Source organism: Rhizophagus irregularis, chromosome 8, assembly GCF_026210795.1.
Source record: "Rhizophagus irregularis chromosome 8, complete sequence".
Taxonomy (NCBI): Eukaryota; Fungi; Glomeromycota; class Glomeromycetes; order Glomerales; family Glomeraceae; genus Rhizophagus; species Rhizophagus irregularis.
In genome coordinates, this window is record NC_089436.1 from 1,992,312 (window position 1) to 2,019,871 (window position 27,560).

Genomic DNA, 27,560 nt, shown 5'->3' on the forward strand with positions numbered 1-27,560 from the left:
ACATCTAGAAGTTCTTCTATGATGGTTAGCTTAGAGGTACTGCAATACTAAGACTACTAATATGATCTCACTCAAAGCCCACTACAGGCCGCGATTACCATACCAGCCCACCATAGTTGTAAATCCCCCAGTAGTAATAGCAGTGACTACCAGAACAGTAAGCTGCTAAAGGTACTAGGATCACCCCTTTATTATAAGTAACCAACCCAGTTACCCAGGAATCACCCACCAGCACGTTAAATTCACTGAGGAATTGAATCTCACCTTAGAACCTTATATACCTGTGAGCCTACGAACGTCTCCAATCAGCCTAAACCTATTAGAAGGTAAACTAATGCTAAGACATTGCACTTGAGACTTTACTATCTATGAGGACCATCTAGCATAGTAAACCCCTTAATAAAGTTTACCACACCCTTAGTGGTATCGTAGAGTGACCCGCGAGAACGAAGGCTGCTCCCAGATGGTATGCAAGCAGATGACCATCAAACAGGACAATAGGAGCTTCCGTGGCTGTAGGGGAACGCTAGGAGGGACAACGTGGTAACTTTGTTGAAATATGCCACCGACCAGTACATACTAATTCACCATGATGCAGTCCAACCTACACTAATCCCTGTACCTTCACATTATTGGTAGTAGTGTCTGCAGTAAAATTCTTTTAATTTCCGTGATCAGTGGAATCGAACCTGCAACCTCACCATACTCAGGCTTCACGAGGGGACTCACAGACTAACCAATGAGCCAAGAGTGATCAACCCCGAGATTATTTTATATATTTATTTGCATATAATAACATAAATAACTTTTAAAATTTCATTTTTATTTGCATTTTTAACAACTACAATTGATTATCTTTTAAATAAAAAAAAATTTTTTATATTAAAAAATACCTATTTTACTATATTTTACTATTATTTTTTAAGGTTATTAGTAATTTTTAGTAAATTTGCCATTTTTCTAGATATATAAAAGCCTGTTAATTTTTAATAGATTTTAGTAATTTTTTTTTATTCAAAAGCTAATCAATTTAATCAATTGTAATTTTTAAAAATATTATCTATATATAAATAAATATACAAAATAATTCTAAAAACTTATTATAATAATTAACAATTAGACAATTTTTTTTTATACTTTAAAATATTCTTTTTTATTTAAAATTTAAAATCTACAATGGATTATCTTTCAAATAAAAAGGTAATTTATTATAAATACTGTATAAGATAAATTTAATTAAAATATTATACAGTCGATTATAACTATAATTACTTACATTATAGTCGCATTATTTTATATAATTATCTTAATTAAGTATTCCAAATTTCATATATAAAATCTATTATTTATCATAGTTACAAACTGTTTATAGTTACTATCACATCTATTTTTAAAAATTATATATACAGTCAGCCCCCTCTACAATCACACCCCTCGGGACCATCCAATGGTGTGATTATAATGAGGTGTACCTAATGGGGAGGGTTAAATATATAATCACACATATATAAATTTTTAAGTAAACGTGATTATATATATATATATATATATAATAATTAAGTAAAAGTTTATATGTAAAACCATCGAATTTTTGAAAAATAAAAAACTTAAATTTTTCTCGATGGTAAAACAACAAAATAATAAAATGAAACGCACAGTTATTTTATAAATCACGTGATTTGTGTGCTTATGCAGGGGAATTTTACATATATTTACTATAATATGGGACCGACGTTTGGTGTGATTGTACTTATAACTAATAAAGTGATTATAAAAGGGGTATTTTATATATAAAAAAATCTGGACTAAAAAATGTGTACCTTAAGGAGGGGAGTTCTTATATGGGAGGTGCCTATAAAGGGGGTCGACTGTACATGTAATTATAAAGAATTATTTATTAAAATATAATTATTTAAAATCTAATGATTAAATTTTAATATTTTTTAGTTCATCAAATTTGTTTTATTAAAAGGAATCAAATAATAGTAATTTCATAGTAATTAAATTAATATTGACTGAAAAATCTAATTTTAAAGATCAAATCAGCATTATATATATATAATTTGTGTAATATTAAATAATTACTATAGATTCCAGTAATCAGATTTTAATGATCTTAAATTCATTAGAATTATTTTATTAAGAGAAATCAAATAATAGTAATTTTATAGCAGTTAGATTAATATTAACTAAAAGATCCAATTTTAAAAATTAAACTAATATTCTATTTTATATATTACTAAGTAATCCAATTTTAAAGATCAAATTAATATTCTATATCCCTAATATGTAAAATTTGCATAATATTAAATATTTAACTTTATTTTGACTTTATTTCAATTATTACAGGTTTTAGTAATCAGATTTTAATAATTTTAGATTCATTAAAATTGTTTTATTAAAAGAAATTTAATGGTAATAATTTTATAATAATAATTAGAAATATTAACTATTAATAAAATTATTGTTTTTTTTTTACTATTTATTCAGAATAGAAGATTAAAGAGTATTTAAAATTACCCTTATAAATGCATTCTAAAATACTTTTTTTATACCTTAATTCTATATTAATTTAGAAAAATATCATAGTACTAATTATTAGGTTTAAAAAAGTCTCTTTTTAAATAATTATATAAAGTTAAATTAAGTTTTTATATTTGAAAACTTTATCTAGCTATATAATTATCTACTTGAGAATTATAATACAATATTAAATATCCTTTTATAACTTATATTATAAAAGTGTAAACTTATTTAAGATCATTATAGTCTTATAATTTACAATTTCTACGAAATTACAGTTGTATTATTTCCTAATAGTCTGGTAAGTGAATTTACATCAAATGATTATACCATTATATAAATAACTACTAAGGTAAAAAGCATGTAAAAGGTGCAAAATCATTTTAGTAAAGGATTAATTTACTTCAAAAATTACTACCAATATGTTAAATTTAACAAAAAAATTAAATCTAACTTGATATAGCATTTGGCTTATAAACATTATAGTCAACTTAAATTTAATAAAAAATAAACTACTATAAAAATATAAAAATATTGCATCCATGATTTTACCATCTATGAGAATTATCTAATATCTAAAAAATACTTTAGTGGTATTATAAAATGATTACTAAATAAGAACTCATTCAAATAGTATGCAAACAGTAACTCACTAACTCTAGATAGAATTATAAACTTTCAAAAAGCCTTTGTAAAAATGGTAGAGAATACCAATTCTTTATTAAAATATGCATTTTAATTATATATACTAATATATTATAATGCAATTCAATATTATACACTAATCCCTACACCTTCACTCTATTAATGGCAATATTTGCAATAAAATTCTTTTAATTTTTATAATTAGTAAAATCAAATCTATAACCTTATTACTATAATTAGTAGACTATATAAAATAGTACACACCTTAATAATTACATTAAAATTGATCAGTAATTTTAATATTTAACCAAAATTATTATTTATAATTTTACTGATTGGATATTACTTATAAATACATCTTAAATATAACTTGTCCTAAATGTATAATTATAAAGAAAATTGATTGTATTATTTTATAAAATATTTGACTAAATAATAAATTAAATTAAATTATAAATTACATTATAAAAATATAAAAAAATAATTTTTTAAATTACTTAATATCTAATAAATATTAATAATTAGAAAGTTACATATACAAATTAAATAAAAACTATTAATAATATTTAAGTAATATAAATAGTACCTTTATTTTTACTTCTTATCATATATTAACTAATAATAAAGAAAAAGTTTATTTTAAAGTAGTCATTCCTATTTTAACTAATACTTTATAAAAAGACTTTTGTAATGCTTTCAAAAAAAAAAGAAAATCATATATGAATGCAATATTTAATGTCCAGTTAGTTACCTAATATATAACTATTATAAAATTCAGAAATATGGTAAGACTTTTAGTTTTGCAAAAGTAAAAAATTTTTTAATAAAATCACTTTTAATATGTAGTTTCTTTAAAACTAAGAGCTTTTAGCTTGGATTAGTCTTAAAAGAATTCTCTTAAATCTATAAACTGATAAAAAGTACTTTATAATCACTCAGGTGAGAAAAGTTAAACTTTTCCTTTAGTGTTCTTTTACTGGAAAAATGGTCAAGAGATTAGTGAATAAGAAATATAGTTAATCCTTAAATTAATTTATTTTGAATTGTTATATTGAATTATAATTATATATATTAACTAATATTTGTAAAAATATATTATAAAGTATAATATATATATAAATTAGATGAAAAAATATATTAAATAGCCGAAATTCTTTATAATACTATAGCAATAAATTAAATTTATAAAGCTTTTTAATTTTTTAATTCTATTATACTATTAAAATTATAATATTTTGAATATAAATTTCTCTCTAAATTATTCTAATAGTATGAAATTTTATTTACTAACTATTTTCTTTGGCAAAATAGTTAGTTTTTTTATTACAGGACCTGCAGAATTAAAAAAAATTATTGAGATAGAAATTTAGAATATTAGAAAGTTAGGCTTAGTTATTAAAATTATTGAAAAAATTTAATTCAACTTAATTAGTTTAAAGCTTTATATTATTTATATATGTTTATTTATATATGTATTAAAAATTTCCATTGTTAATTAAAATAGTATTAAAAACAATTAGAAATTTAATATACTGTACTTCCAATCATTTAGTAAATATATTATAATAAATAAAAGATAGTTACTATATATTATTATTTATCAATTTACATTATTTTGAAACCTTAAAATTATTTTCTTAAAATTACTTTAATTAAAATAATAATTTTATTATCTATAAGTTTATACATAGGTTTTATAATTGCTAAAAAACAAAATACAAATATATATGGTAAGAACGCTTAAGTTTAAGCTAGTAAGTTGATAAAGACCTAAAGCTTTACAATCGATATTTATTGGTTAATGATATGAAGCCAAAAAAGTTTATGGAAATAAAACTTGATTAATATAGTAAATTATATGTTACTAGTGGAGATAAGACGTCATAGTTTCCTTAATTATGGAATCATTATACATTTAATACTAAACAATTTGTTGGGGCCTTGAAGGCTAAATTATGATTTAAATTTTACAAAATTCGCGATTTTTTTTTATCACAGAAAGTGATCGGAAAGAATTATTAAAACTGCAGTCACAGCATGATCAATAATACACTAGTAGTATATTCAAATTAATTTAGGTTTCTCAACTTATAATCTACATTCATTAAAAATTTCCATATATAGAAACTTTTTTTTGTAAATTAAGTTTCAAAGTATTTTTCGGCAATATGTTTCGTGTAAAATATGCAAATTGATCATCTATGGTAAAGCTTTAATGCAATTTTCGTCTTTTCGTACACCTTTACTTCTTTTACATACAATATTTTCTCAAGAAAAATATGCACGTGAAGAGAATTGCCTTGCAATAAATAAATATGGTGTGGCACGAACTATAACAATGGCTTGTCAACTTCTTTATAATGTATCAGAAGTAAAAAGAACAATGAATTATTTACCTGCTATCAAGCCACTCTATTACCACTTGAAATCTATCTATCACACTATCGCCTAAAAAATTCCCTTATTGATAAATAGAATGAGTCCAGATAATCGGATTCCAACTCCGAGTTGAAGTCACACCCTATTAATATATATATATATAGTTTGTACATTTTGACATAAAAGTCCGTCATTTGCGCTGATATTTTTTTTTTTTTTAAAAAAAAACCTCCTTAAACCAGCGATCTAAAACTCACACTCTCGTAAAAATTTCCTAATTCTCATATAATAAAAGAAAACTTAAAAATCTACAATGCCTTGTAATCCACTTTTCGGTAAAAATAAACCTCTACACCGTAAATTAGTGGTATTGGGTGACGGTGCTTGTGGTAAAACTTCTCTTTTAAATGTATTTACAAGAGGTTATTTTCCACAGGTATGTTAAAGACTCCTCTTTCGACTGTTTTTAAACACTACTTTTCTTCGAAAGTATTCAAATAGTTTTTTAATATTTTATTTCCTTCTTTTTGCTTTTATTAGATATATGAACCAACAGTATTCGAAAATTATGTACATGATATATGGATAGACAACCAGCAAATTGAATTGTCCCTTTGGGATACAGCCGGTAAATTAAAATTACTCATTATTATTGATAATTAACAATAGATTATTTAGAATGTAAGTTTCGAATTTTAATATAGGACAAGAAGAGTTTGACCGTCTACGTTCTTTATCATATGCTGATACACATGTTGTCATGTTGTGTTTTGCAGTAGATAACCGAGACTCACTTGAGAATATTGAATCAAAATGGATTGCAGAAATTTCTGAACATTGTCAAGGTGTCAAAATTGTCTTGGTTGCCTTAAAATGTGATTTAAGGGAGGATATTAATGTCGTAAGAAATATGCAACGATATGGAGAGAGACCGGTTTCTTATGAAGAGGTAATTTATAAATACGGAGAGTTGTTTGTTTATTTATTTTTACTTATGGCTTTTTTTTTGAATGTATAGGGGCTAGCCGTGGCTCAAAATATAAATGCTTCCAGATATTTGGAATGTTCTGCAAAACATAATAGAGGTAGGTAATTTGGTAATTTATTATGTCAAAAGATATATATATATATTTTGAAAAAAAAAATAATAATAGTTCTTTATTATCAGGTGTGCGAGAGGCTTTTGAACAATCTGCTCGTGTGAGCATTCACGCAAGACCCAAAGGCGCGCCACATGATTCAAACAATGTGAGATGCATAATACTTTAACTATAAAAATTTCGTCGATAACATACATTACAAGTATCTTCGGAAATATAACAAAAAATTTAGGACATTTTTATTTTACTTTATTGTATTTATCATATATAGTTCTGGAGATTTCTTGTAGATAATTTTATGGGGGTGTAATTTTTCTTGGAAGAAACTCATCATTACACAAACAAAATTTTTATATATTTCTGTGATGGGTTTATTTTCCGCTGGTTTATCCTTTTTCCTTTACCTTGTTTATCTAGCGATTTTTTTCTTTCCTTCATTAACATTTCCACTTCCATTAATCACTATTATTTTTACACCACACACTCTCCTTTAAGTTAATATACCATTCATTATATTTTGTAACACCGAAAACTTGAAGTCGTTTTAAAGATTAGAAATCTCAATTTTTTTTTTAAATTTTGGTAGCTGAGGAAAGAAGGTCGGGTTAATCATGAAAGACGTGCTGTTTGCTTGGAGAATGATTATGAATGATTATGGGAATATATAAGGAGGATGAGCGAACAAAAGATTATTTAGTAAAACTTTTGACATAAACACTTCACTAATGTGAAGTGATTGGGTTTATGAAAAGTTTCAAATCAAAAAAAAAAATCAAAAATAACATTAAAATTATACAAAAATTATTATATGTATATATTAATGTATGAGTATACTGTATATCATATATATTAAATAAAAAGTATTTATCATTAAATAAATACTATAGTTTATATAGTTTATATAAAAATGGATATTAGTATAACTGTATAAGATATACATTAAAATATATATATATCTAATAAAATTTTTTTTTGTATGCATGGGCTTGCATGCATTATCTAAACGGGCAGTCAGGTACTAATACTGGAACTATTCGGCCGAATTTTTGATTTGCATATTTATTATTTTGTTTGAGAATCTTGAACTAATATATATATATATATATTTATTTTAAACAATGAGTGTTCCTACATATTATTACATATCTACGCATAAATGTTTTTTTTTATTTAGTTATTTATGGAATAGCATAGTTTTAAAAGATGTTAATTTTGTTATTATAACTTACTGATAAGTAATGATACCTGATTTATTACGTGTAAATATTCTGAAATTTTCCGGAGAAACTATGATGCAAGGAAGTTCTCTGAACAGAAGATATGTGACATGTGACACTAAATCTAATAATAATTATTAATAACAAAATACTTTTTTAATGCTCCCTGCCGAAATGTAATTAAACATTTACGATATTTATCTCAAGATTATAATAATTACAAATAATTTTCTATAAGCTAAAGGTTTATTTTCTTTGAACGACAGTTTAAATATATTCATCATAAATAATTTCCTTATAATTTGGTTTAAAAAAACTATTATGTTTTGTTGAAAACGATTTTAATTTAATTAATACTATAAATTAATAATTTCATTTTTAATTAATATACCTTATATAATTTCGAGGAAAAAAAAAAATGCCAAAAATAGTTACAATAAATCAATATATATAAATTATTAATAATTATTATATTACTATATTTTAAATATTATTAGTATAAAATTGGATTTCTATAATTTTCCGGAACCACATCCTTCATTTAATTCTTCCTCTTCCTTTGTTAGACGAATTAAAGCAGCTTCAGCTAAAAGTTCACGTTTCGACAATGTCTTAGAACGATCTGAACTTCCACCAAGTATAAAAGATCCACCTTGCCATGCTTTCTCATCGACTTTTTCTTCTTCTGGAGGGTTATAAAATTCACCATTTGATATTTTATTACCTCCTGATGCCGTCCAATCCAAATTAACTAAAAAAAAAATTATTATTATTATTTAGTTTGATATAATATTTTTTTTATAAGATTAAAATAAATTATTGAATGATACTTACCAACTTCCTTGTTAAGTTGTCTGTTTAAACGATGAAAATTATCATCATGTTCACCCCAAACATTGTGAGTTAATTCATGTAATAAAACTTTCCTAATTTCAGGATAATGTCTAAATCCTTCCATATCATTTGTACGTAATCTTAATGATATTAATTGTCCATAATTTCTATTAAAACCTAATATTGTTCTTTCTGATGGTGATAATTCTTGTAAAGTACCAACATTCCATTTATGTTTCTTCATTATCGCTCTAATTCCTTTATCATCCCTTAATCTTTCTAATATATTACGTGCTTTTTCAGGTTCAGGAAAATTTTCTATTACTTCTATCCTATGAAACGTATAATCATGTCCTGATAAATCTTCAACTCTATTTACATCTTTATATGGCTAAGATAAAAAAAAATATTCATTAATAAAATATTCGTTAATTAGAAAATTTGACAATAATAATTTATAATATAATTACATTTATTGCATATTTCGATCTCGATTTGTTGGAAAGTTGATGTATAATCTTAGAATCAGCCTTTTTTACAACTTGAATTTCTTCTTGTGAACTTCCCATCAATGTTACTTTAATTCCGGATTTAAAATTACATTCTCTAAACGTTTTCCCATCTTTTAAAACACCTAAACATGAAAAAAAAACAATAAAATAAAAAATATTTTAAATAAATAAAATATAAATAAATTTCTTTTTTTTACACTATTATTTTAAAAAAATCCTTACTTTTGTATAATAATTTTTGAAATTCTAAGGGTACACCAGTACTTTCCACAAGATATTCTTTTAATTCATGTATCGTATTATCAAGAGACCATGATTCCACCGGTATTATATTTCCTTTGAAATTTACTTGAAATGAGACTGGTTTAAAGGAAAAAAAAAATTTATATATAAATATTATAAGTTCATTTTGATTCATTAGAAATGAATTTTTTTTTTATAAATAAAACTTACTTGTATCTTCAGACATTTTATTATTGTTAATAATAAATAGTACTTAAATTAATATACTTTCTATGTAATTTTTTTAAAAAAATTAAAAGACAAAGTTGTTTCTTTTTCCGCATTTCACATATTCACATACAGTATTTATATTTTACTTTGTGATTACAAATTCTATATTCTATTCACATTAGGTAAGATCTCCGAAACAACTAGATTTTTCGGTTGAAAATTACGTATGACGTAATTTATTACGTAACACAGACGCGTAAACTGAATTTCCGATCCGATTTGCATAATTAATGTATGGGACTATGGGGTGAACTGTGAAGAATTTTAAACATTTTAGATAAATATTTTTTTACATGTACAAATATACAACACATAATAAATTAAAGGAAAAAAGAAAAAGAGGAATCAATCACATCTTTTATTTTGATTTTTTCCGTAAATTCAATTTATAGCTAACAAACTAAAGTACAGATATAAATATATCTTTTTCATAAATGCTAAGTCAAAGGTTATTTGACAGCTAGCAAAAAAATATTAAGATTATTTTTTTATGCATAAAGGGGTTTTTTTTAGAATTAGTCAAATTGTTATACAATGTATGAAAAATTATTATGTATCGTGTAAGGCTTTTTACATGCTGAAGGTCATTATAATATACAAGGGTTAGAAAAAAAAATTAGGTATAAATAATGCAAATAAGTATGTGGATTAATAAAAGGGAAAATTTTGAAATTTGGTTTTTTTTAAAATTCGAAATATTAGCGCCGTTCATAATTAATTAAAGAAGTCGTCATAATTTCATTTTTAAATAAATAAATTAAGCTGCATTCACAATAGCAGCTTGATCATCCTTTTCATTTCTTTCATCTCTTTCATTTTTTTCAACATTATTAGATTGATCGTTATGTTTTCTCTTTTCTCTATACAACATGAACATGGCTACAAGTACGACGAAAATCCAATATATAAAATAACCAACTGTTGTTCCAACGGTAGCTTTATTTCTCCATCCGAATATTGTCGACATAAGTGACCAGAAACGATTTTTGTTATCACAACAATCTAATTGCCATAAAACTTGTTCATAAGTTTCTGTTGCTTCTTGTAATTCATGAATTGAAGTGGAGAAAAGACCAGCGGCAACGAATAAAAGAAATACTGTTGTAATGTTGAAAAACACAGCCATTGACATCCTATGCGATCCTTTGTAAATTACAAACCCAATTAAGAATCCGGTAAAAATTCCCAAAATGATAGGAATTGGAAGTCCAGTTGCTGGGTTTTGGAAACCGATCTATTAGTTAGAAGATATATATATAAGGAAATCAGATGATGCGCGCGTAGATCTAAATCGTCACACTTGGTTGCTTGTAAGATAAAGAGGGATGGGGTCAAACAATACTTACTCCGGCCATGAACACGAATGTTTCGACGCCTTCACGACATACAACAGTGAATGGTAAAATGATCAAGGCCCATTTATTTCCTCGTTCATGTTTTTGAAGATAATTTTCAGTGGCTTCTTTTAATTTGTTTTCCCATTTAGCTCTCCATTGATTGACTCTTAGCATACTTAATGCCATAAAGGTAATAACAATTGAGGCAATAAGACAGAACGATCCCTCTATTTTTAAAGAGAGAATGAAATTAAAAAAAAAAATCCAAAGAATTAGTATTAAACATAAATGATATTACTTACCCCACGCGGCTTCACTTTCTTCCCAGAGATTTCTTTTGATAGTATAAAATATGCCAATAAAGATAGCACCAATTAATAAAGAAACTCCTAAACCAGCAGCAGTTCCATACCAAATTTGTCTTTTAAGTTTCTTTCGTACTGATTCATCGTCAAGAACCAATTTATCGATGAACCCTAAGAGAACTGCAAGAATAATTGTAGCCTCAAGAGTTTCTCTTAAGAGAATGAAATAAGCGGGAACATCGAATAAATAAACCATTATGTACGAATTTTGTCGTTAATTTTGTCGTTAAAATATATTTTTTTTAAAAAAAAAAAATTGACAAAAGAACTGACACTATTTATTTATTTGAGAGGGATATGCCTAAAGAAAAGAAATAACGTAAATCTTTGGACTTTTTATATGTATTTTTATCACTTGATATGAGCATATCATTGGTATTGCCATTTTTGCGATTCTTTTTTCCCTACATATAAAAGTTGATAAAAAAAAGATTGAAATTTATTATTTTTACGATAATCAAACCCTCTTAAGTAATCATAAAGGTAATCATTATAGTCTTACAAGTGATAACTCTAACGATATTTATACTCACAAATAAGTGAAAATTGTGTAATTTGTGACATTGATCAATTTTTAATTCTTAATTTATGTAAAAAAAAACAAATTAAAAAATTTGTAAAATGAAACACACATGCAGCCACGTTAATAATGCTTAAAGTTAATCACGAATTTTTGATTGTAAATCACCAATTGGGGATAATGTGAATAATGTGCAAATGATTAGCGAGATTCATACAAAAAAAAATTGCCAAGTATTGTTTAAAGAAGAATAATAATATTAAATAATTAACCAATCATTTTCATGATTTGGATAATTTAACGCGTTCAAATTCTAAATATGGATAATGATTTTCATTTGATTTTTTTTGACAATCTAGATTTTCTCCCCCCTTTTTTTTAAACGGGATCACATTCAAATGTCAACAGTTGTTTATCATATGATTTGGGTTTGATTGGTAAATTACTTATGTAAGCATGAATTAAACTTTTTTTAGTTGAGCACGCCTTTATTTAAGCTGATCAGTAACCAATAAGTCCATTCTTGAAATGTGATTATCGACAATATTTTATTTAGAAATATAATTTCATTAATTGAAGTAAATTATACTATGAACTAAGTCCGTGAATTATATATATATACTGGTCGAAGGTTCATTCATACACACGTTGAATGTAATGACATCTTTTTTCATACTACTCAACTACTACTCAACTACTCAAAAATTCAGAATTTAGAATATACTCAGTGATGTACATTGGAAACTTCCAATGACTTTTTATTGGAATTGGACCTTACGATCTTTCCAATTCCAATCCTTTCCGATATTCCAATAATTTTTTGTATCCATATTATGTCAGTTACATATATATGTATATGTAATCTATGGTATCAAATAGGAATTCTATTGAGGTTGGGAGGTTGGAATGGTTTCCAGTAGCTTCCAATCTTCCTGTGAATTAATCATAGGAGAAATTTTATTTAAAATGGAAAATATTCGTGCCAATTATTTCATAGATAATTTATTAAAAACTTGATTAATTTTACATAAAATGAATGAATGCTAGTTCCTATAAACATTATTAGACCTCAAAATAAGTATTTATTAATACAAAAAGAAAACCTGATAATATACAATATATATATATATAACATACATACATCACATATATAATGTATAGTTGAATAAGCAAGATATATACATAGTTCAACCGGAAGGGGGAGATTTAGGAATGAAAAAATAATTTAAAAGTGAAAGAAGTATTTTAAAGGAGAAATATTGAAATAGGATGAAAAGATCAAAAAATGCGTCAAGCATTTTTTTCTCAATTAATTATAACTAATCAAATTGTGCCTGCGAGATTATTCATTGGAAGACAATAAGATACCTTGGGATTGTGGCCTAAGAAGATATTTATCGGTTAATATAATTCATTAAGTTCATAAGCTCATAATCTCAACATACCTCATCTTTCTCAATTATCAATATTGAGTTTGGCGAAGTGGATACCACATCAACTACAAACATAGCTTTTACGTTATTACTGCTACAATAACTTAGCGATGTGGCTGAATTATTCGCGAACCACATTCCTAAAAAAAGTGTAAGAAATTTTTTTTTTTAAAAAAAAATGTACATTTTAAAATCAAATAAACAAAATGAATATACTTACTCTGATTATAACGAGAATATTTTGTTTTATTGCCTTCTTGAACGATACCACAAACTCCACAACCAATTTTACAAAATAAAGCACATTTATTATTGATAAAATGTTGAGGTTTACATATAAATGCGGTCTTAGTACCGTGAAACATTCTATGACAAATCTGAGATTCTGATGTAATGTTGTTTTGAGCCAACTCTCTTTTAAACTGTTCGTGAGCTTTAATAAGTCTTGTTGGCATTTGTAAACGTATTATACCAAGGATATTTTTATTTGGTAAACCAGCTTGAAAGAGTTTTTTAATCTCGATATATTCTTCATCTTTTGGAGAAAGTGTTTTCAATTTCGTCCTTCTAATTGTCTTGATTGTCTTGATTGATTTTGAGCTCTTTTTCTTCCCTTTCTTCTCTTTTTTCTTCATACAACAATAACTATCTGTTTCCGTTTCATAAGCAGAATCATTTTGATCCATATCCGAACTTTCGATACTAGTACTTACTGTAGAATTTGAATAATTATTATTTTTAATATTCCAGTTTTTAATAGGTTCGGGCTCACGTTTAGAAAAACTAAACAATTTCTTCTTCTTTTTGGTAGAATCTACAGGATTTTCTTGATGAACAAGAATTTCTTGACTATTATCAACGCTATTATTTATCGTCGTTGAAGCGTCAGAAGTCGTCGAAGATTTATGTTTCAAAATGGAACTATAATTCCAGGGAAAATGACTAAATAAGGAAGCAGATTTAGTCGAAGAATTAGCCGTTGATTCCGGCTTTATCGAACCTCTATCAGAAAATGAAATCACTGATGTTGAGACAACAGGCTGAGATTCGTTAATAACTGGTAAAGGAATTTCCGAAGATGATGAAACCGAAGTTGAAGATGATGTTAAAGTTTTTGTTGATGAACTTGCAACTTCTAATTGTGAATTTTGATCCTCTTCAAGAGTATCGCTACAAAGAGAAGAATTAGAACATTTATTATTACATTCTTCTAATTGATATTTAAGTTTGTCATTTTTCCTTCGAATGCTATTCATTTTAAATTTTAAAACGTTTCCAAAAATAAGTTTCTTTTGAGAAAGTTGTGAAGATTGAGTGTTATTTGCAGTACCGTCTTGATGTGTTATTGTTTCTTGAATCATGTTTATTTTTTTATTTTAATTTTTAATTTTTTTTTCCCCTTGATTCAGATGCGTGACTAATTATAATTGCAAGAAAATTCGCAGCAAAAAAAAGGGTGAGAAATTTTAGGATGATAAAATAATGATGAATAAATAATTTCAAAGGAATGATTGAAATTCAGGATGTTTAAATACTTTCTTGGCAAGAGATGTTGCCAAGTACTTCCGGAGTAAGAAAAAAAAAATTTTTTTTATTAGTTGAACTTGTAAAAAAAAAAATTTACATTAATTTTTTCTTTTCAGGGTTCATTGAAGTATTTTATTAAAAACAAATGATGGTAACACTATACATATCCAACTTCTTTTTATTTTATCTTATTTTTTTTTAAAAAAAAAATATATATATATATGTATGTATATATATATTCTCTCAAAAATATTGGCTTGAGAGAAAAAAAAAAAAAGAATGTTTAGATAGAAAGAAAGGGTTGATTTTTAAGGAATTGTGCCAATGTTATGTACCTAAGGATCCACACATTTAAACAAAAAAAGTTTAGCTTAAAGAGTTATTTTGTTATTTTGACTCCGATAGTAACACGGACGGAAGAGCTTATGAAATATCGGCCCTTATTTAGCTTTATAAAGGAATGATTTTAGACACAATCCGTAGTATAAAACGGAAATTAATTCCCTTTTTTTTATATAAATAGAAAGATTTCGTAATTTAACAATGAAATGATAAACGAAAATTTATTAATAACTTATTCGATCAAAAAAATATATTTATATATATTAAAATTAAAAAATAGAATCAGGGAAAATCACGGAAAATCAGGGAAAATCGTATTTTGGTTATGATAGTCATTATAATTTAACCCTTAATAACCTTAATAACCATACGGATAATAAATTCCGATGTGACATCTTTTTTGTTTTGTTTGCCTTCTTTGAACAACGATCATTATCAAGTTCATAAAAATCTTTTATTATAACGTTAAAGGAATTTTTTTCTTTTTCTTTTTCTTTCTTTGTTTCATAAAATAATAAAAAATGATACCTTTGTTTACTTTTCGATAAGTAAATCGGAACAACGCCATATGAAAGAAATGAACTAATTAGCCATTACTCTGTTAAGCATCAATGATGCACAAATAGGATATTTTTTAAAAGTATATTTACGCCATAGCATTAACGTACTTAAGTGGTAGTATAATGAGTATTATGTGAGAATATATTACGAGTTACCTAAAAGGATTTATAATCAAAAATAAAAAAACCATTTTACAATAGACATTCCAAGCGAGTCAGTGAATGACAGACATCAGACGGTCGGTTTATGCAGCAATGTGCGTAGTGTTACTACAACGCGCATACACGGTACAGTCAGTACACGATGTAGTCGGTGTACGGTGTACGTACCGGTCCATAAAGTTTATTCATTGTTACTTGTCAATTAGAATCACAGGAATTTTGAAAAACGAATCAATAGTAGAATAAAAGAATGGCAAATTATATTTGTCACTTTTGTTGCGCGAATATATTTTAGATTTCACGATGTTATCATTTTATTTATTATTCATTTCAAGTCCTAACTTTAAAATCCTGATAAAATATTTAGTCGAGATTCGAGAAATACTTAAAAAAGATGTTCTGAAAAAAAAGGTTATTTCTAATAATGGTTATTGCTTAAAGAATAATTCCAAGAAAATATTTTAGTTCATGCCACACAATACAGTATTAAAATTGATAATGCTGAACATTTAAAAAGACTGCAATATGATAAAGTAGGTCAGAATTCTATTTGATAGTTTAACCAGATAATGCAAGGCATTCCAATATGATAAAGTAGGGGATAAAAGTTAATTTAACTAGGATTACAAATCACATGACATAATTTCTTATGTCGTTTATCACTTGTCAGTTTGGATTGGAGCCGAACTGATGCAAAGGTCTAAACTAAAAAGAAAAAGTTCACAGACGTTTGTATCCAAACCGCCGATTTGGTCTAGGTCAAAAATTATGGCTCCGAAGTTGTTTTGTGATATTGATCACACTGATTACATTAAATAATAAGAATAATAAGTAATTTACGTCATTATTACGTCTAAATCACCAGTCATCGCCTTTCTCTCTTCGGCTTCAATAAAATCCAGTTTATTATAATTACATAATTTTGATTGATATAACAAATCAAATATTTGTTATTAATATTGTCTTTTTTTAAACAATCATAAGGCATTAGGTCTAACTGTCAGATAATTGGCGTAACTTTAATCTTATCATGACTTTTTCCCATAATGCAAATTAAATAATCCTCTTTAATTCTCACGTAAACAGTACCTTCTTCTCATCGCGATATCAGTCACAATATTATTGAAATTTTCTTCCCACAATTGTTAATAAATAATATTATTCTAAGGCTTTATCAAAATATTTAAATTCTCGTTTTTTTTTGGCATTAAAAAATAATAATTTTTTCGCTTTTTTATTTGATAACAAATAGTATTATCTCTCGTGCATCCCGTTTCCTCTCGTCTCTCTAATTTTTTTATAAGTTGTACTTTTTAAAGTTATTTATCTTGTATTTTCGTGTTTGAGAGAGCCGGTGTATATTTTGCGTGTTTATAACTTTATACACCTTTTTTTTTATTTTTAATGAATTAGACAATGAGTAAGTCAAATAGTGGAAAAAGCGTTAGTTATGCAAAAAAATCTGCCAATGACCGATCGAATGCTTTTAATAAGAACTCTCCAGCTTATAATAAAACGACCGAAAATAGCAAGGGAGGTGGCACCTCTAAAGCATCTCATAATGCTGCAGCGAAAAACAATGAAATTATTAAAAATACTGGGAAAAAATAAATGGAATCGTTCTCTCTTTTAGAAAAAAAATCGTTTTTTTTTTATTTTTCGCGTAAAATGTATTTGTTAAGAAATTTTTTTTTTCCCCTCAAATATCTCTCTTTCTTTATATTTTAACGATTTTTCTTTTCTTTTTTGACTTTAAACGCGTCGTAAATATTATATTAATAATCTATACATTAAAAGAAGCTTTAAAATGATTTTCTTGTAATCAATTTACGACAATTAAAATAAAATGATTCAATAGTTTCTCGATTTAGACTCTCGTCTCATGTCAAATGATTTAAAAAAGTTAGTTGCCAACTTTTTTTTAGATCCAAATTTCGGATATAAAAAAAAAGTTACGTTTTGATACAACGCGTTATATAATATTTCTCCTTTCAAACGATGAATTCAGAATTTGAAACTTTCTATAAAGAAAAAGATGATGTAAGAAAGTTAAAAGTGAACCGATAGGTTTTTTTTTGTATTTATCAAAAATAAAATAAATAAGCATATATATATATATACTCTGTATTTATTAATATAATATTGAAAAAAAATTTTTTTTCTAAAAAAAGACGAATATCGACATGAAAATTAACGATGAGAATATTAAAAATGATAATGAGGAATCTGACGATGACGAGAAATTTTATGATAAAGTTGATAATTACGCTAGAACTGTAAGATCTGAACTCGTTCTTAAAACTATCGAAAGTAATATCATCAAAAAAACGAAAGAAACGAAAATCGAAGAATCTCCAAAGTCTAATCAATTAAATAACAAGAAATTCAAATGTAACTTTTCTGGATGTGAAAAAGCTTTTGTTCGAAAGAATAAATTAGTTATTCATATGAGGTACCATACGGGTGAACGACCATACGAATGTAAGGAACCTGGATGTGGAAAGAGTTTTACGCAATCTTATAATTTAACATATCATACGAGAACTCATACTGGCGAACGTCCTTACATATGCCCCGAACCAGGTTGTGGAATGTCTTTTGCGATGTCCAGTCATTGTTCGCGTCATAAGAGAACTCATTCCGGGGAACGTCCTTACCAATGTAAAGAACCTGGTTGTGAAAAAAGTTTCGCGCAATTTTATAATTTGAAAGTTCATATGAGATCTCATACTGGGGAACGTCCATATAAATGTAGTGAACCGGGATGTGAAAAGAGATTTGCATATAATACTCCTTTAAAAGAGCACATGAAGACTCATATTCATTGAATAGATTTACAGTATCGTTTTTTTGGTGAGTACGACATTGATCATGTGACTGAATTAGTTTTAGAATTTTGATCTCGTATCAAAAGTCTACAATTGGTAAATAAACATTAGAATCAAAAAGGTTTTAAAAAATGTTTTTTAAACTTTTATTGTTTTTTGTCGAGTTATTCTATTAAAGATTTTTACGCTCTTTTAATAATTAAATCCTTTCCTTCAGGTATAATTAATTATATTAATTATTTATATTTACAAAATAAACAACGTAAATAAATAATAATATAAAAATTATATATACTGTATAGTATATTATATATTAATAAATTATCTCATTCTTTTATAATAATTATTATCATTATTTTAATGAAAATTCTTACCGAATTTAGTGAAGAAGAAGATGAAGAAATAGGCGTGAATGAAGACGTGAATAGCAAGAGTGATGATGCATGTGATATTTACATAAATGATTACGACAACCATATTATAAGTGAAATTTATTTTATGCTTCTTGCACTATAAACAAAAAAATCGAAGATCACTAAAGCATAAATATAAATGCGATCAAGAAGGTTGTGGTAGAACATTATCTTTAAAATCTTCTTCAGAATCATCAAAAATTATATTCATGAGATAACCTTTTGCATGTGATGAACCTGAATGTAAAAGTGTTTTGTTGATTTAAAAGGTCAATAAATGTAACGAACCTGATTACGAAAAAACTTTTATATCAGCTCAATTTATACGATCGAATATATTGGCTCGTCATAAAAAAAAGGTGAACATCCGTATAAATGTAAAGAACCAGGATGTGAAAAGAATTATACACAATGGAGGTCATTTACAACATCACATGATAAGTCATACTGGTGAACTTCCATGCAAATGTAATGTGTGAATTAATAGTACAACATCTAATGAAATGGACGTGTTAAATAATTCATCATCTACATCATCTACATTATATCATAATGATTATGTAAGTAAAAATAAAAAAAAAATTTTTATTTTTTGTTAAATATTTTAAGTATTGACTTTCTTGATTCTTTATCAGATGAGAAAAGAATCGTTTATAATAAATAATAGTGTCTCCGAAGTTGAAACTAAACAGAATCTGGTGATTCTGATATCGAATATAATAAAAATGTGGATGATAACGTTGGTACAAAAAATCACGCTTGTATATTATATAACAAAAAGCCTATGAATGCGGGCAAGTTGGTTGTAGAAGAAAATTTTCTTCAAAATCCTTATTTTAAAAAGAGAAGCGTTATTTATGCAGTGATCCTAAATGCGGAAAACGATTCTCACAACAAAGCAATTTAAAAATTCACATGAGAACTTATACTGGCGAAAAGTCATATAAATGTAAGAACTAGATTGTGGAAAGACTTATGCTCGATCTAGTCATTTATCAGATCATATGAGAATACATACTGGAGAACGATACGCTTGCGGTTTTCCTGGCTGTGAAAAAAGATATGCCCGATCTGTTCATTTAGCAGAACTCATACCGGCGAACGTCCATATAAATGTAATGAACCAGGATTTGGAAAAAGTTTTTACTCAATCCGATCATTTTACTCGCCATATTAAAGGTCATGCTGAAAAAAATGTTATACGTGTAATCAACCTGGCTGTAAAAAGATATATTCTCGAGCTACTGCTTTAAAAAGTTATATAAAATCTCACGATGATGAGAAATGTCTTACTAATAGTTTTACCAAAGTTTATAATTTATCCCGTTATATGAAAACTCATACTGGCGAAAAACCAATGAATGTGATGAGCCTGGATGCGAAAAGAAATATGCCCAATCCAATCATTTAAGAGATCACAAGAGAAATCAATCAACTCATACTGGTGAACGTCCATACAAAGTAATGAATGTAGAAAGGCTTTACTCGATCGTATAATTAAAAAATCATAAGAAAATTTACTCTGAAGAAAAGCTATACAATGTATTCGTGCACATCATTTAAAATATCATATGACATAATTGTGATGCACCTAAATGCAGAAAAAGAGTTTCTTGAAAATCTCATGAAAATATTTATAAGCGAACAATTTTATCGGAAAGGATTGAAGAAATTAGATGCTTTATTTTATTAAGGAAGCATCAAAAAGATTGTGATGGGTAAAAATGATGAAAATGTACAAATTTGATAAATCATTGATATATTTAAAAGGTTGTAATATGATATACAATTTACAAATAAATAAAATAAATAGATGAAATTTATTTTTTACGTTGGCACGTTATTAGAAAATACGTTATTTCTTAAGCGGAATGTTTTACTTTTATTTTTACAGGCAATTCTTCGCAATGATTCACAACCGTTGAAGAATACTTTATACCTCCGCTCATGTCCATCAATTCCACATCATATTTTCTATATAATAAAACCATCAATGCTTTCAACTGTAATATTGCCAGTTGTTTGCCCATACAAACTCTCGCGCCTCCACCAAAATGAAGTAAGGCGTTCTTTGGAATTTGTTGTTCACTATCCATAAAACGATCAGGATCGAATTTTTCTGGTTGGTTCCAATGAGAAGGGTGCATTTGTATAGCAGGTACATTTATAAAGAATTGCGTATTTGCAAGAAATTTATAACCTGCGATTTCATCAGGTTTTGCTGATACGCGAAATAAAACCGAAACCGTTGGCATTAAACGCGAAACTAAAAAAATTTGATATAAACATTGTTTAAAATTTTAGTATAAAGAAAAATTTCAAACAAGACGAAAAAATTTTAGTCACCTTCTTTGATGATTGCTCCGCAATAATTCAACTTATTTAAATCTTCATATGTAATTTCACGATTCATATCTTTACCAAGAATCTTTTCCATTTCTTGTAACATTTTTTGTCTAACTTCAGGATAATGTGTAAGATAGTAAACTACGTAACAAAATGTATTTGCGGTCTAAAAAGTAAAATTTAGACTAATAAATTAACTGTAAAAAATTTTTTTTTTCAAATATATATTTACATACCGTATCAATTCCGCCTCCCATGATTTCATAAACATTTTCACGAACTTCATCTTCACTCATAGGTCTAGCGTCAATCAAATTATCTTTATCGGTTGTTTTTACATATTTAGGATCTCGATTTGTATTAATTGTTAATAATAAAGTTAACATATCAGCACTTAATTCTTCATCTGGATCGGCTTTCTCAATTTCTTTTTTTCTTTCTCTAATTAGTTCCAACACTTTACTATTTAACCACGCCACAACATCCAACAATTCTCTTGATTTTTTTCTATTTGCTGGAAGAATTGTTCTTAATATCTTTGGGGTATCCTTAAAGAAAATACAAGCAACGAAATGTAATCTAATATAGTTTACAAATTTTTCTGATTCTCTTAAAAAATGATCATTATTACTTTCTCTTTCATCTTTATTCAAGGTATTGAAAGTGTTAAAATAATTAAGCAAAGCATAAGATTTTGTATTTGTAGTTAGATTAAAAACGGAATCAGTCATAAATCTCCTCATCCAATTTGCCAAATCAAGTTCAATCTCTTGTTCTTTTGCGTCATTTAGATAACCAAGTTTTTCCCAATGCTTTTCCATTTCAAAAAATAATTCTTCTGTATTTTTTACAGCTGTCTTTAAAAACTTAGGTGCCATTAACACTTGCACCACAATTCTTCTATTATATGCCCAACTATTTACATTTCTATTAAATACTATTCCTTTACTTGTCATATCCATTTTATCCAATCCTTCATTTTCGGTTGTACGATAAGGAAAATTATTATTTGTATATGGAGAAAGTAGTTTATCTGTAAGACTTGCATTCGAAATCCAGATTTGTCTATTATTTAAAGTGAATAAACCTCCTGAATAAACCTCAAAAATATCACCATACTTTTTTTGGAGTTCTCTTGCCCATTGCGATGAATTCGGATGATAAGTTTCAAAATTTCCTATTAATGGAAAGGGGATCGGACCTGGGATTGGATGTTGTCTTGTAAAGTAACGAAAATAAAATTGTGATATGTAAGTTAAAACAAAGATAAAGATTAAATAAAGAAAATTTGGTGGATCAAAAATGAATTCTTTAATTAATGTCATGACTGGGAAAATCAATTTTTAATTTTTTGTTTTTTTAGGAGTTGGCTTTTATAATAAATTTTTAACCTTTCTTAATTTAGTTTGGTAAAATTGAACTCGTGATTCAAACATTTGAAAAATTAACTTAATCAAGCTAAATCTCATTTTTTATTTGAATTCGCTCGATATAATAATCAAAATGAAATTTATAATTGACTTTCTTTGTAAAGAAAGTCCATCGGCCCTGATTGTTATCCCGAATCCCTGTTCAACTCTTGATGATCTGAAGTTCTTAATATAATTTGTAACCAAATTTATGGATTTGCAATTTTTTTATAATAAAATATTTATAAAGGCTAACTTTTTTTGTTGTTGATCTTTGGTTCAGCTCGGCACTCGGCAATTATGAACAATTTTTGTTTTGCCGTTGCATGTTTTACCCATCATTTACTTTAATATAAATATATAATGCCCCAAAACACTTTTTTTCTTCTGTAGTAAATATAATGAATATGGAATGTAAGTTTATGCCTTTTTTTTGTAATGATAATTTTTATTATTATTATAATGTAGCACAATGTAATTATCAACATAATAGCTAGTTATGGTTCATATTGTTTAATAAACCCATGCTTTTTTTTTTTGGATAAAGCTGTTATTCCAGGAAGATGTGATTATGGGATGTCAAAAACCAGACCACTTGTTGTAGGTCACAGGGGTGCAAGTGCTAAATACCCTGAAAATACCGTTTTATCTATCGGACAAGCTATTGCAGATGGTGCTAATGCTATTGAATTTGGTAAAGCCATTTTGCAATTATTTCAATTTCAATCATCAATAAATTAATTTTTTTTTATTATCAATTAGATATTCACCCAACACTTGATAACGAGCTTGTTATAATGCATGACCCTTCATTGGATCGCACAACCACGGGCAAGGGAATGATATCTGACAGGAATTATTTTGGAGACATTGAATTTCTCACTACACAAAAAGAACCACGTTGTCCTATTTCTCGATTTCAAGATGTCCTTGACCTTCTTCTCAAAACCGAGAATTCTCATGTTTGGGCAGTAATTGATATCAAAATGCATAACTCACCTGAAATTCTTGTGACTTTAAGCAAAATTCTTAAATCATACAATGAAGATTTATCTGTATTTTCCAAACGAATTACATTAGGAATATGGCATCCAAAATTTATTTCATACGCAAAAACTCATTTACCAGAGATTCCAATAGTACATATAGGTGTTTCGTTGGAAATAGCAAGAGATTATTTTAGTGATGCAGATGGTTATAATTTGAATTATATTGCACTATCTGGATATGAAGCTCAAAATTTTATTAAAGAAGCTCATACTAAAGGAAAACCAGTATTTGTATGGACTGTTAACAAGGAAGAGCATGCCAAAAACTGTCATAATTGGGGAGTTGATGCCATAATGACTGATAAACCTAAATTTTTTGTAGATTTCTTTAAAAAATTCGAAAATGAACAAGAGGAATATGATGAAGTAAACGGATTAGTAACTGAAAGAAGAAAGTTTTTTAATGTTGGTAAAGAAAGTTGGTATATGAATTTAACTTATTTCGGATATAGATTGTTATCTAGTTTTGTGGTAAAATTGAAATTTCGTAGATTTGGAGGGTTTTAATTATTTAATTTATGCGGTCAGTAACTTCAGTAACTTATTTTAAAAGATTATCAATTATTTATTTTATCGAGTAATTTTAACAAATATCAACCTAAAATGCAATAAACTCGTTCAAGTTACGATATGACATATAATGATGTAGTAGTATGCTAAAAAGTAAATTGATCGTATACTTAAAAAGTCGCGAGCTTATGCCAATTTTGGTCATGCACGTTGTAGATTGATAAACTCATTTCAATCAAAGTTTTGTTATTTTACATTCTTTTAACGAACATTTTTAAGATGTCATTTATTGATATAATAAAATTTTTGTTTTGGAACATAATAGGATATGCATTAGCTATCTTCACGTTTTATTTAGCATTCTATTATTTTAAATATTTTTCTAGATACAGGCCGTTGCCAGGACCTTTTCCTCTCCCATTTGTGGGCAATCGTTTACAGTATAGAGGACATCCAGCAACATGGGCAAAGCGTCTTCATGAGGAATATGGAGATATTTGTGAAATATACATGGGTGGCGAACGACATATATGGATATCCAGAGCTGATTTAGTAGAAAAGATATTTAGACCCTCATTAAATAATAATTATTTAATAAGAATAACACACAGAGAAGGATTAGATGAAATTGATGTTACTACGAAAGGAATTACGTTCAATAGAAGTTTAGATAGTTGGACGTTTAATAGAAAGTTCTTTAATCAGGCAATTAGTTCGTTGAGTTTTATGAAACAAAATGTTATTTGGACACAAAACTTATTCGAAGAGATGGAAGATTATTGGCGGGAATTAAAATTTCAGACAGAGAACACAAGTGGCAAAGAATTTACACTTAATATATCAGAATGGATGATAAGATTTACAACAGATGTTATTTTCACTTTGACAACGAATAAAAGAGCTTATTCATTTGCTAATTATTTTAATCAATTGTCTAATACAAAAACAAAACAACATTCAGAAATTGAAATGGTTGAATCAGAAAATCTTATTAAAAATATTCGTTCATGGCTTCATGCTTTGCAATTTTTTATGGATACACCTTCATTATGGAGAAAATATATTCCTAGTTTTAAAAAAAGATCTGAATATTTAAAAAGTGAGGTTGATCGATTGAATAATACTTTTATGGAATTGGTTAAACAGAGAAGAAAAGAAATTGAAATGACACCGGAAGATGAGCAATTGATACCTGATATGTTGTCAATGTTGTTAACTGTAAATACACCAAGAGATGTTACAGCTAAACTTGCAGATGAACACCATACAAGACCCCTGTCTGATGAAGAAGTCCGTGGAAATATCTTAGAAGTTATTAGTGCTGGAGTTGATACTGTATGTCTAATCATTGAAAGTTGATTTTTAATTTTCTTGGAAACTTTATAAAAAAAATTATATATATATATATTTTCTTTTCTTTAGACAGCAAATACATTTTGCTTTATTGTATATCATCTTGGCCATTATCCTGATGTCAAGGAAAAAATGCTTCAAGAATTCAATTCTGTCTTCAGAGATGATTTAAGTCGTCCAATCGAACATGAAGATTTGAATAAATTAGTTTATTGTGACGCTATCATTAAAGAAGGTATTCTCACAATTATTAGTAATATATATATTTTTTTAATCTCAATTATTTTTTAATAATCTCACATTTTTTTTAAAAGTTTCTCGGCTTATGTCAATTGTGCCAGTGATATTTAGGATGTCAATAAAGGCAGATGAGATAGTAAAATATAGTTTTCCAGCAGGAACGCAAATTAATGTTAACACGCATGTAATTCATACACACCCGTCACATTGGAAGGATCCTGAAAAATTCGATCCTTCACGATTTCTGAATCAAGGCGTTCCAGGTGGTAACAAAATAGCAAAGAACTCTCTGCTGATTTTTGGCGGAGGACTAAGGATGTGTCCGGTAATTCTTTGATTTTTTTTTCTTTTAATCTACAAGAATAAAAAAATGATTCTTTTTTATTTTATAGGGTAAGAATTTAGCTATGACCGAATTGAAAGCTTTGATGGTTTTGTTGTATAGGAAATATGATGTGGAACTGGTAAATATTAATGAACCTGTTAAATATCATTATTCCATTGTTAAATCTTGTGATGATTTAATGATTAGAATAAAAGACAGGAAAGAAAAGCAATAAAAATAATGATGAATAATTGAATATTATTATTATACAACAAACAAATATGCTTGAATTTGTATCTTCTTTATTTCCTCAAATATTGTAACTATATTTAATTATAACTATATTTAATTATTAAAGACCTCTTAAGTGGAAAGTTTTGCATATTTTCACGATTTTATGCGACGTAACAAAAAAAATTTTAAATGTGACGATTTATTTGATATACCTAAGACATAGTAAAAAATGATACTATTATGATATTCGTAGAGGATAAAAATAAAGTAAAAAATAACACGATTATGTTCGTAGAAAAAAAAACGAGGTAAAAATAAGATTATGTTATTCGTAGAAACTAAATCAAAGTAAAAAAATGACAATTACAAAAAGATCATAATATTATTATATTAAGCGTAAAGAAGAAATATTTTGTAAAGACAAAGTTATTCAGCCGGCGGTTCTTGAACGTTCTTCGGATTTTCAGGTGAATCTTTCCATCTTTGAGCAACTAATTTGAAGGCTTCTTTATGACTAATCTTTGGGTTGTCAATCTTTACTTTTGGGAGTTCGGTTTTCATAAACTTATTGTAAGGTGTGATTTTATTTCTACCTAAAAACAAAAGAAAAAATTTTCAATAAGATAATTCCAATAATATGATTTAAATACAGTATACGGAGTTGATACATACCACCAAATACTTTCTTTGTTTTAGCCATTATTATTGTGTGGAAAGAGTGATCTTTGAGATGGATGAGTTTAAAAAAAAAATATGGCTTATATACTGTATTTATCGCGCACGCAAAATAAAAACACGTTATAACGCGTTTGTATTTCATAGTGTAACAACCAAGTGTAACTAAGATGCGACGTAATCATGCTAATATCTGTCACGATAAGATT

The 27,560-nt window shown here is 26.9% G+C and overlaps 8 protein-coding genes across 8 annotated transcripts; 4 read left to right on the plus strand and 4 right to left on the minus strand.

Annotated features, from left to right (window-relative positions):
* Window positions 1-5,767: 5,767 nt before the first annotated feature.
* OCT59_028344 (Rho GTPase) lies at window positions 5,768-7,650 on the plus strand. The gene is made up of 5 exons (XM_025309662.2): window positions 5,768-5,983; window positions 6,088-6,175; window positions 6,252-6,496; window positions 6,566-6,632; window positions 6,716-7,650. Exons 1-5 carry the CDS (start codon window positions 5,861-5,863, stop codon window positions 6,814-6,816), a joined length of 624 nt encoding a protein of 207 aa, XP_025165802.1. The 5' UTR covers window positions 5,768-5,860; the 3' UTR covers window positions 6,817-7,650.
* A 726-nt stretch (window positions 7,651-8,376) lies between these two features.
* On the minus strand, window positions 8,377-9,834 carry OCT59_028345 (uncharacterized protein; the record flags this gene model as incomplete). The annotated part of the gene is made up of 5 exons (XM_025322639.2): window positions 9,664-9,834; window positions 9,433-9,570; window positions 9,169-9,332; window positions 8,699-9,089; window positions 8,377-8,615 (listed from the first exon to the last, which is right to left on the minus strand). Exons 1-5 carry the CDS (start codon window positions 9,677-9,679, stop codon window positions 8,377-8,379), a joined length of 948 nt encoding a protein of 315 aa, XP_025165804.2. The 5' UTR covers window positions 9,680-9,834.
* Window positions 9,835-10,043: 209 nt separating this feature from the next.
* OCT59_028346 (uncharacterized protein) lies at window positions 10,044-11,728 on the minus strand. Its single transcript, XM_025322640.2, has 3 exons — window positions 11,363-11,728; window positions 11,070-11,287; window positions 10,044-10,957 (listed from the first exon to the last, which is right to left on the minus strand). The coding sequence occupies exons 1-3, from the start codon at window positions 11,619-11,621 to the stop codon at window positions 10,481-10,483; spliced, it is 954 nt and encodes a 317-aa protein (XP_025165805.1). The 5' UTR covers window positions 11,622-11,728; the 3' UTR covers window positions 10,044-10,480.
* Window positions 11,729-13,007: 1,279 nt separating this feature from the next.
* Window positions 13,008-15,169, minus strand: OCT59_028347 (uncharacterized protein). The gene is made up of 3 exons (XM_025322641.2): window positions 13,599-15,169; window positions 13,391-13,518; window positions 13,008-13,327 (listed from the first exon to the last, which is right to left on the minus strand). Exons 1-3 carry the CDS (start codon window positions 14,737-14,739, stop codon window positions 13,292-13,294), a joined length of 1,305 nt encoding a protein of 434 aa, XP_025165806.1. The 5' UTR covers window positions 14,740-15,169; the 3' UTR covers window positions 13,008-13,291.
* Window positions 15,170-19,713: 4,544 nt separating this feature from the next.
* OCT59_028348 (uncharacterized protein) lies at window positions 19,714-20,117 on the plus strand (the record flags this gene model as incomplete). The annotated part of the gene is made up of 3 exons (XM_066147220.1): window positions 19,714-19,770; window positions 19,846-19,908; window positions 19,992-20,117. The coding sequence occupies 3 exons, from the start codon at window positions 19,714-19,716 to the stop codon at window positions 20,115-20,117; spliced, it is 246 nt and encodes an 81-aa protein (XP_065993949.1).
* Window positions 20,118-21,072: 955 nt separating this feature from the next.
* OCT59_028349 (uncharacterized protein) lies at window positions 21,073-22,881 on the minus strand (the record flags this gene model as incomplete). Its single annotated transcript, XM_025322644.2, has 3 exons — window positions 21,073-21,476; window positions 21,557-21,722; window positions 21,793-22,881. 3 exons carry the CDS (start codon window positions 22,879-22,881, stop codon window positions 21,073-21,075), a joined length of 1,659 nt encoding a protein of 552 aa, XP_025165809.2.
* A 475-nt stretch (window positions 22,882-23,356) lies between these two features.
* Window positions 23,357-24,713, plus strand: OCT59_028350 (uncharacterized protein). The gene is made up of 3 exons (XM_066147221.1): window positions 23,357-23,379; window positions 23,513-23,659; window positions 23,728-24,713. Exons 1-3 carry the CDS (start codon window positions 23,367-23,369, stop codon window positions 24,519-24,521), a joined length of 954 nt encoding a protein of 317 aa, XP_065993950.1. The 5' UTR covers window positions 23,357-23,366; the 3' UTR covers window positions 24,522-24,713.
* A 75-nt stretch (window positions 24,714-24,788) lies between these two features.
* Window positions 24,789-27,270, plus strand: OCT59_028351 (uncharacterized protein). The gene is made up of 4 exons (XM_025322646.2): window positions 24,789-25,859; window positions 25,947-26,112; window positions 26,192-26,442; window positions 26,510-27,270. The coding sequence occupies exons 1-4, from the start codon at window positions 24,804-24,806 to the stop codon at window positions 26,675-26,677; spliced, it is 1,641 nt and encodes a 546-aa protein (XP_025165811.1). The 5' UTR covers window positions 24,789-24,803; the 3' UTR covers window positions 26,678-27,270.
* Window positions 27,271-27,560: the final 290 nt, after the last annotated feature.

Bases quoted from the DNA above. Each gene is read 5' to 3' on its own strand.
- OCT59_028344 (XM_025309662.2), top strand. From the start codon at position 5,861: ATGCCTTGTAATCCACTTTTCGGTAAAAATAAACCTCTACACCGTAAA. The intron at 5,984-6,087 runs GTATGTTAAAGA...TGCTTTTATTAG, and splicing joins CAAGAGGTTATTTTCCACAG to ATATATGAACCAACAGTATT. The intron at 6,176-6,251 runs GTAAATTAAAAT...ATTTTAATATAG, and splicing joins GTCCCTTTGGGATACAGCCG to GACAAGAAGAGTTTGACCGT.
- OCT59_028346 (XM_025322640.2), bottom strand. From the start codon at position 11,621: ATGGTTTATTTATTCGATGTTCCCGCTTATTTCATTCTCTTAAGAGAA. The intron at 11,288-11,362 runs GTAAGTAATATC...CTTTAAAAATAG, and splicing joins AGAAAGTGAAGCCGCGTGGG to AGGGATCGTTCTGTCTTATT. The intron at 10,958-11,069 runs GTAAGTATTGTT...TCTAACTAATAG, and splicing joins CATTCGTGTTCATGGCCGGA to ATCGGTTTCCAAAACCCAGC.
- OCT59_028347 (XM_025322641.2), bottom strand. From the start codon at position 14,739: ATGATTCAAGAAACAATAACACATCAAGACGGTACTGCAAATAACACT. The intron at 13,519-13,598 runs GTAAGTATATTC...CACTTTTTTTAG, and splicing joins ATATTCTCGTTATAATCAGA to GAATGTGGTTCGCGAATAAT. The intron at 13,328-13,390 runs GTATGTTGAGAT...ATATCTTCTTAG, and splicing joins TGATAATTGAGAAAGATGAG to GCCACAATCCCAAGGTATCT.
- OCT59_028350 (XM_066147221.1), top strand. The intron at 23,660-23,727 runs GTAAAGCCATTT...ATTATCAATTAG, and splicing joins TGCTAATGCTATTGAATTTG to ATATTCACCCAACACTTGAT.
- OCT59_028351 (XM_025322646.2), top strand. From the start codon at position 24,804: ATGTCATTTATTGATATAATAAAATTTTTGTTTTGGAACATAATAGGA. The intron at 25,860-25,946 runs GTATGTCTAATC...TCTTTTCTTTAG, and splicing joins TTAGTGCTGGAGTTGATACT to ACAGCAAATACATTTTGCTT. The intron at 26,113-26,191 runs GTATTCTCACAA...TTTTTTTAAAAG, and splicing joins TGACGCTATCATTAAAGAAG to TTTCTCGGCTTATGTCAATT.